The sequence below is a fragment of the Megascapheus bottae genome, chromosome 22, assembly GCF_031878675.1.
Source record: "Megascapheus bottae isolate mThoBot1 chromosome 22, mThoBot2.hap1, whole genome shotgun sequence".
NCBI lineage: Eukaryota > Metazoa > Chordata > Mammalia > Rodentia > Geomyidae > Megascapheus > Megascapheus bottae.
In genome coordinates, this window is record NC_143530.1 from 2,855,626 (window position 1) to 2,864,629 (window position 9,004).

At 51.8% G+C, this 9,004-nt stretch overlaps 1 protein-coding gene across 1 annotated transcript; it reads left to right on the plus strand.

Moving 5' to 3' along the window:
* The first annotated feature begins 1,510 nt into the window (after positions 1-1,510).
* On the plus strand, positions 1,511-8,628 carry Il17f (interleukin 17F). Its single transcript, XM_090356511.1, has 3 exons — positions 1,511-1,537; positions 6,586-6,818; positions 8,391-8,628. Exons 1-3 carry the CDS (start codon positions 1,511-1,513, stop codon positions 8,626-8,628), a joined length of 498 nt encoding a protein of 165 aa, XP_090212637.1.
* The last annotated feature ends 376 nt before the right edge of the window (positions 8,629-9,004 follow it).

Consider the following 9,004-nt stretch of genomic DNA (forward strand, 5'->3'; position numbering starts at 1 on the left):
TGTGTTCTCTTCCTTTTTCCTTGTTTGCTAGTTGGTTTGTATTGGAGAGAAAGGGAGTGTCTAGAAACGGTGGAATAAGGGTGTCCAGTCATACTCACTGGAGACTATGTAGAAATGAACTGTACATCTTGTGGGTGGGGATGAAGGGAAAAACTGGGAGAGCGCGAGGGAAGGGAGACAGGGTAGAATTGTACTCAGTACCTGACTTATGCAACTGTGGCCCTGTGTATATCACCTCTACCATTACAATAAAGACTTGGCCATCAGAGGCCCTCACATCAACTTCAGAAAACTTCCTTGCCATTTTGTTTAGCTAAAAAAAAACGGAGAAAGGTTGTTCAAATGAGTTGATGAAAGAGGAAAACAACTTTATGTTCTGCCTTTTGAAAAGAGCCTGTACGATTTTACCTGGTTGTCACGGAGATCTAATAATGGAAGTCACAGCTTTTCGGAAACTCCTGTGCCATACAACATATACAACATATGTTTAATCAGTGCTTGTAGGAGGTCCTGTTTGGGGTGTGAGGACTAAGAAGAGTGAGGGTGAATGGAAGGATTAAAGGAGGGCAAATATGGCCTGATATGTAATGTACATGCAAAGTGCATGTAAAACTGGAAGAATGAAGCCTGTAGAGTTGGTTTGGGAGGGAGAGGGATGGATGGACAGATGGATGAATGTCAACAGGGAATATTGTATGCATGTGCAGGCATGTCAAGGTGACGCCCCTTCCTGTGCACTCAAGTGATGCTAATAATAATAATAATAAAAATCACTGGTTGAAATAGAACCAAACAGACAAGCCAGCACTTAAAAACTTCTATTTGCTAATTAATTTTTGTTAAGAAAAGTGATCTGTAATCAAATAGCCAAACTAACGGCAATTTATGTGCACACTACAATTTACGATTAGACCCTGTAGTCTAATTATAGGGTGAAAAATTAGTCCAAGGAGACCATAAAACTTGGGGTCTGTCACTGACACCATTAATTTTGGGGTTTTGCTTTCCCATCCATAGATGGCTGTAAAGGTAGTCCCGCGGTTTCTCAGGAAGCCCCTCCTGGGGGGACTCCCCTCCCCTGTCAGTCGCAGCTCGGGTCGCATGACAGGAAAGTAGCTCACAGGGTGCGTGACACACATGACATGGGCTTCGGCAATGATGGGAGAGGAAAAATGCAACTTGGTTCATCTCTGTAGTTGACTAAGAATTTCATGATAACTTGAGGGTGGTGGCAGGGGTGGACGTGGGGGAGAAGAAAAGGATGATTTGGTCATTTTTCTGTCATTTTTGTTTTAGGGTCCCCCTTTGGTTATACTTCAGGAAATGGAATAGAAAAAAAAACCCTGCATTCGTCAGTGACTCTGGGTCAACCACAACTCATAGAGAAAAGCAGGTCAATGGAAACAGCGACCGTGATTGTTATAAAGCCGACAGGGGCTCCTGTCCACACACGGCAGCCAGCCAGCCTCAGGAAGGACTTCCCGCACGGGAGCGCCCCTCACGACTCACAATGAAGAGCCTGCCAGACGCCCCCACGGTGAGTGTGACCTTCACTTCATCTGAAGGATGATCCTGCCTGAGATCTGAGAAGGGCAGGGCGCTGAGGCATGAGACCTGCCTGAAGTCTTTTCTGAATCATGTCTCCTATAAACAGAGCTGACTTGAGTTTTGACTCTTGTCTGGTGAAGCAAAACAAAAATGACTAGAAAATTAACGGTGTCATTTTGCCTGATGGGTTTTGGGCAGGGGTTATCGTGTTGGCTTGGCTTCTCCTGCAGCCACGCATGATAGAGTTAGGTGGGGTTGAACCTTAGCTTGTGGCAGGAGCTTGGCCAGCTCTGGGGGGGGGCGGGGTCTGCATATATGTATTTCACTTAAGAAATTGTGGATCCACGTGGCTTAGGAAATAATTCTCCCATCCCACAGCAGAGCCGTGGGTGGTAGGGGCGAGCTTCAGTGTTGAACGTCTGGGTGGCTCCCGGCAGGAGGGAGATTTCCCATGATCTCACCATTTTCTTTCTCTGGGCGCAGGAGGGATGATGATGGGCTGGTACATTGTCTCCTGCTCTGCCTCAGTGACACCACCTGGGGAGAACTGAGCGCAGGGAAACGTCCTGTTTCTCCCTTTTCTCCTTTTACAAGCCCTGCTGCTTACCAGAGTTCCTTCAGAAGAATCACGATACTAGCTATGACATTACTTTCATTTTGGATCGGTACATTGTTTTAGAAGTAAGATTCAAAGAGCTGTGCTTGTGGCACAGACTTCAGAGTCTGACAGTCTTGGCGCCACTGTTTGCTAAATGTATGGTTTGGAGTTAGTTACTCAGTCTCTCTGCTTCAGTTCTCTCAACTGTACAATGCGATTATAATGATATCTCTCATCTATTTTTAGGGAGGGCTAATTGGTATCATTTAGAATAGCAACATGTACACAAAAGCCCTGAATGCTTTGGGTTTCAATTTAGCCATAGTAATATAAAACAACAGATGAAGATAGCATAATCATTCAATAAGGGTTAAGTGTTAGCACTAATATTAACTTTTCCCCTGTATTTTTTTTTAATGATGAATGAATTAATTTTGCCAGTCTTGGGCTTGAGCTCAGGGCCTGAGCACTGTCCTTGGACTTTCTCAAGACTATAGCTCAGCCACTTGAGCCTCAGCACCACTTCCAGCCTTTTCTTATGTATGTGGAACCGAGGAATTTAACCTGGTTCTTCGTGCATGCTAGGCAAGCACTCTACCACTAGGCCACACTCCCAGCTCCTCCCCTGTATTTTAAAGATAAGGTCTAGTTCTGTGCACAAGGCCAGCCTTGAATTCACAACCCCGCCTCTGCTTCCTTAGTGTTAAGGATTACAGGCATGTACCACCATACCTGACTCAGTATTATTCTGTCATCCTTGAGGTATTAACCAAGTCAGGGACCGCTTTTCCTATGATGCAGATGAGTGAAACTCAATTTAGCTGGGGTGTGTGGCTTTAAAGACTTGTCCAGCATGCACGAGGCCCCAGGTTTAAATCTCAGCCATGCAAAAAGACAAACACAAAAGTCAACCAGAAGCCAACAAGCCATACATGTAGCACCACTGGATACTGTGAACACAGAAACGGAGACGTGGGTATGGGTTTCTACCACTAACTATAGTCTGCTTTTCTTTCAGTGACTCACAGGCCAGCTTAATGAGCCATTGCATTCAAGCAATAGTTTATGCTTCGAATCGGTTCCCTTCCCTCCCCTTCCACCTGGCTGGTAGCTGGTGCTCTACCACTTGAGCCACGTCTCTACTTCTGGCTTTTTGAGTGGTTCATTGGAGATGAGTCTCATGGACTTTTCTGCCAGCGGTGGCTTCAAGTCAGGACCCTCAGACCGGCCTCTTGAGTAGCTCGGGGGTCGGGTGTGAGCCTCAGACTATGGGCGTGGCTGTTCCTGTTCATGTCATCAGCTTTGTCCCTGGTGCTGGGCATTGTAAACAGTGTGACTCGTGGGTCAGCTGGGTCAGCGCTGCGGTCCCATGGCTCACAGAGCCTCTGCCGGGGGCCATGGTGACCCTAAGGCTCTCCAGCTTGTTCAAGGAAGCTGCAGTCCTCACGGATCGGGCATGACAAAGCAGAAGTGCTGGAAGGACTGCAGTTGGGTCTTCATGACATAAAGATGAAGGACTCCTCTTCCTGGAGACGCTGAGGGTGCCACCGACAAGGCAGGAGAATGCTGTCCTTCTCCTCTTGTAGAACAGGAAAGCAAGGCAATGGCCTTCAACAGACGTAGCCTAGACCACTCACATGTAGGTTGGTGTCTCCAGACTGGTGCTCAGACGGTGGTGAGTCGAATCAAGTTACTGCCTGAGACATGCTCCTTCACCTGTCTCGTTGAGATAGTCAGTGCATGCTCAGGAATGTGGCAGGGGAAATAATAATCACATGTTGGAAGTGTGGCAATTACTTCTAACTCATATGACCTCAAGATCTAGTTCCATGAGAATCAGTGAATAGGAAGAAGAAAGTGAAACGAAGAGGAAAGAGGAAACTCACAGGAAGAATTGAGACATCTCAGGACGTGGTAGTGAAGGAGACCAACAGCCTTCCTGTCTACATTTTCATCTTGTGTGAGTTTCCTTCCTTCCTTCCTTCCTTCCTTCCTTCCTTCCTTCCTTCCTTCCTTCCTTCCTTCCTTCCTTCCTTCCATCTCTCCTTCCTTTTAGCACTCCTTCCCTCCTTCTCTCTCTCCCTCCCTCCATTCCCTCCTTCCTTCCTTCTTTTTATGCCAGTCTTGGGGCTTGAACTCAGAGCCTGGGCACCGCCCCTGAGTTTCTTTTGCTCATAGCTAGCACTCTACCATTGGTGCCACAGTACCACTTCTGGCCTTTTCTGTGTATGTGGTACTGAGGAATTGAACCCAGGGCTTCATGCAAGCTAGACAAGCACTCTACCCATGAGGCCACATTCCCAGCCCCTTATGCAGGTTTTCTTATCTAAGTTTTTCATGCTTGTTGAAAAGCACTTGTCAAGACAGAGGGATGTGCGCGAAGATTGCTGTGTGACATTTGTACAATGTCCATGGTCACCACCGCGCCGAGTCCTTGTCTGGCCTGATGAGGTGTTATATTTTATGTGGCTCACACTTTCTGGTTGAGTAAACTGAGTCACAGCTAGTAAGAGTCCTGGAACTGATGTCTGGACCCTAAACTCTAGATCTCCCTGCAGCCATGTTGATGACTGTGATCGTTTCTTGCCTCCAGCTTCTGCAAAAACAAAGCAGGGCCATTGAAACCAACATTTCCAGTCTCTTTTCCTACCTGGCAAAGGATCCCTACCCACGGCAGACCTAGAAAGCGCAGCTCAGCTTCAACTCTGGCTCTGCAGGATGGCTGGCCCTTGTCAGGGTGGGCGAGTTCCCTGTCAGGGACCTGTCAGGGATGGCAACGTGACCTCGGCTGAGCAGCACAGGGCTGTGACCAGGGGACGCAGGAGAGATGTCTGCTTGTCGTGTACTTCCAGCGGGGTCCTCACCGAGCAAGCTCTGCGCAGCCCTCTTCACACCAGATAAGCGGGTCTTGCCACGTTAGCGTCAAAGCGTGTGCTGTGGCTCAGAGAAGCCATTCCATAGTCTGTGTCATGCGTCATTAGCGTCCCTGCTTCTTTCAATTAGTGTAGATAATTGGACCTCTGCTAGAGTTGGCTTTGCATAATGTTTCTCTTGATGCATTGAGCTTGACAGCATTGTTTCATTAACCGCATCGTTCTGTTCACTCACGCACCCCTCCTTCATTCATTCACTCAGGAAGTCCTTAGGGAACGGACTACACCTATTGTCTCACACAAAATCACCATCTAGTAGATGGAAGTCCTGTGTGAACACCAATGCTCCATCACCGGAGAATATGAAAAAAAATGGAGTGATGGATAGTCAGAGCTTTGTTGTTTAGTGGTGCGTCAGCTGAAGAGCGACTGGCAGGGTGGTTTCCACAGCAGAGAGGGGCTGTCCTCAGGGGGGATGGCGGGGAGAAGGGCCTTGTGGATATGAGGGGGGAACTACAAACGAAAAGCATAATTTATCAAACCTCTGTGGGGATTTTGTTGTTGTTGTTGTTGTGGGGCTTGAACTCTGGGCCTGGGCGCTGTCCCTGAGCTCTTCAGCTCAAGGCTAGTGCTCTACCACTTGAGCCACAGCACCTCTTCTGGTTTTCTGGTGGTTAATTGGAGATAAGAACCTCATAGTCTTTAGTGCCTGGTTTTGAATCTTGGTCCTCAGATCTCAGACTCCCGAGTAGCAAGGATGACAGGGGTAAGCCACCGTGCCCGGCTGTGTGTGTGTGTGTGTGTGTGTGTGTGTGTGTGTGTGTGTGTGTGTGTGTGTGTGATAGGTTTGTAAGCACTCTACACAAGACATTCCATTTATTCTGGTAACTATTTCTTCCTTCCTTTTGGTAGTACTAGGGTTGGAAGTAGACGTGTCATTTTCACTGGTCCGGCGCTTGACCACACGAGCCCTACACCGAGCCCTGTTTTGGATTAGTTACTTTTTCTGATAGTGTCTCTCTTTGTTGTCGGGTGCTGGCCTGTGCTGAGATGTTCCCACCTCAGAATTCTTACATATCTGGGAAATGAGATTTGTGTCATTCCCACTTTGTTGATCAGATGGGGTCTGGTTAAGATTTTGCTTAGGCTGGCCTTGAACCTCCAGCCTCCTGGTCTCCACCTCCCTCCAATTCAAGTGGCTGGAATTCTAGGCGTGCACCACGCCTGCCTTCTACCTGTTAATGTTATTGTAAAGTGGATCTTGCTCTCTGGGTGGGAGGTAGAAAAGCCCGGGCAAGGAGGCTAGGAGGAGTTTGAGTCCAGTCTAGCCCTGGATGTCTCTCTGTCTCCCGATCGGGAGCGCTGGCGATGGAAGATGAACTCACCAGGCCGGCGACGTCTGTTTTTGGTACCTTGTGTGTACAGGCCCAGCTTGCCATCCTAGGTGATGACCTGAGGACTTCCATCCCCAGAAACTGACCTGGGATTTGGGCGTCCTCTGGCTGGCGCCTTACGCCTGTGGCCCACACCAGAGTCGGTGACCATGGCGACCCTTTCACTCCCCAGGTCCACTTCCTGCTGCTCTCCATGTTGGGTCTGGTCCTCCTGCGGGAGGTGGCAGCTCTTAAAATCCCCAAGGCGGGGGTCCCTGGCCTGCGCCCTGCCCCGAAGAAGGCTGGGAACTGCCCGCTCCCGGAGGAGAACACCATCCGGGTGGACATGCGAATCCTCAGGCAAAGCCAGGGCCCCGCCGTGCTCCAGGACCTCCAGAACCGCTCCACCTCCCCGTGGGACTACAAGTAAGCCTGGGGAGGGGTGGAGGGGGGCGGGAGGGGAGGACAGGCCTCCTCCCCTCTTGTGAGAACCGTAGCAACACACTGGAATCAGAAAGCAGAAACCCAGAGCGGCTGGGAAAAGCCTCACACTCACGCTTTCAGCGTTAACCACGCAGTTCTATTTTCTTAGAAGAATGGACGGCCACAGTCTAAGCAGCTTGGGGACGGAGCTGTTCACTCATCGACGCCACGCTGAGGGGAAGGGACAGCACCTGGCCCCGAGGCCACCTGTGCAACTCCAGCAGCTCAGATTTTTCTCGCTGGTTTGGACAGGTCTATGGGTGTGGTTGAGTTTGAACAGCCGACTTCCTTTTGTTTCCCTTGACTCTTTCTTCTTCATGAAGAAATTGTTAGCGAACTTTCAGTGTTGGAAGAAAGGGCTCCGTCTGAGGATGGGTGGCAATCAGGAAAATCAGTGTGAGGGAATCTGCTCAGATTCGAGGTGGAGGGTGGGGGGAGAAGGGAGGGAGGAGAGGCGGAGGCCAGAGGGAGCTCTTACCTGTGTCCATGTCTATATCCTCCAATGCGGACGCCACCCCGCTCAGATAAACACGGGAGGATGTTTACCGGGTCATGTCTCCATGTGTCTCCATGTGCAGGGCGAAGGTGTAATTGTGGGTTCAGTTGAGGGGATGGGGAGAGGGAGAGGAGAAGTGGACATTCAGGGTGACTGGTACCTAGAGGGCACAGGGTGTGGCTTGAGGAAGAGGACGTAGTGACACAGGAGGGGGTGGGGAAGGGGAAAGTGCACAGAGTATTCAAGTGTGAAAACCGGGGCCAGCCACCTGCCTTTCAACACTTAGCGGGCACTGCAAAGATGAATGACAGAAAGACAGCATAGCTTCTCTGCAGGGAGGGGGAAGGAGTCTGTGGGGAGCAACCGAAGGACAGGACATGGTTACAGGACTTCATTTACATGTCTCAAGTGGAGCAGCAGAGGCTGGTCAAGGCTGGCTTGCAGGGGGGAAGGGAGGGGTGGGGGAGGGGTGCAGGGGTGCCGGGAGGCCGCTCAAGGTGTACTGCATGCATACACGGGCCTGTCAGCACGAAAACCCCTGTAGAAGCGATTGATGCTAGGGAATGGTGTGCAGAAAGAGGCGGTGCAGGTCCCCGAGCACCCATGCATCCGGGGTGGAGCGGGCCTCGCCCCTCTGTGCAGGGGTGACCCCAGAGGAGGCGCTGGGATTTGGTGGCTGTTAGCTGGCTCAGTGGGGCGCCTATTGACAACACCACTGGGTTTCCAGCTCCAGGCAAAAGCATGAATGCAGATAAGTATGCATCATGCGAATAAAAACGGGCTGAAAGATGCTATCTTCAGTGATGCCACCATGTTAGAGGGGCCACAGGCCTGCCTCTCACCCAGTCACTGAGGGGACAGGGGCGTCTCCACTCTGCCCAGGAGCCCGGAGCAGGAGCGCGGCCAGGGCCAGTGGGGGCAAGACCAGGGCCAGCTTCCCACCTGCCCGTGCCGTGGCCCCGGGCCTTCCTGCCGGCCCTCCATGCGGCCTCACCCTCACGGGGCTTGCTTCCCCGCAGCGTCACCCAGGACCCCCACCGCTTCCCCTCCGAGATCGCAGAGGCCCAGTGCAGGCTGTCGGGCTGCCTCGACGCCCAGGGGCGGGAGGACGGCTCCATGAACTCCGTGGCCGTCCAGCAGGAGATCCTGGTGCTCCGCAGGGAGCCCCAGGGCTGTGCGCGTGCCTTCCGCCTGGAGAAGATGCTCCTGACCGTGGGCTGCGCCTGCGTCAGCCCCACGGTGCGCCAGGCGGCCTGACGAGGCAGACCCCCTCCCCACCGCGTGGAGTCCTCCCCCTGCTCCCCTCCCCCTCCCTGAACTCCTCCTCCCCTTCCCCCTCCACCCTCCTCCCTCCTGACCCTCATCCTCCTCCCTTCTCCCTGTCCTCCTCCCCCTCCTCCTCCCCTTCCCTATCCTCCTCCTCCCTTCTCCCTGTCCTACCCCCCTCCCCTTTTCCCTTCCTCTGAAAGATCTGCTCCGACACCCCAAAGCTCTGCCTTCCGTGGGACTGATTTCCCAGGGTCCTGGCCTTCTGGAGGTGGGTGGAGGGAGTCAAGGAGCCCAGGCCCCTGCTCTTCATGTTCCTCCATGCCCATCTCCCTCTCCCACCAGCCCCATCTCATTTCTGGCAGGG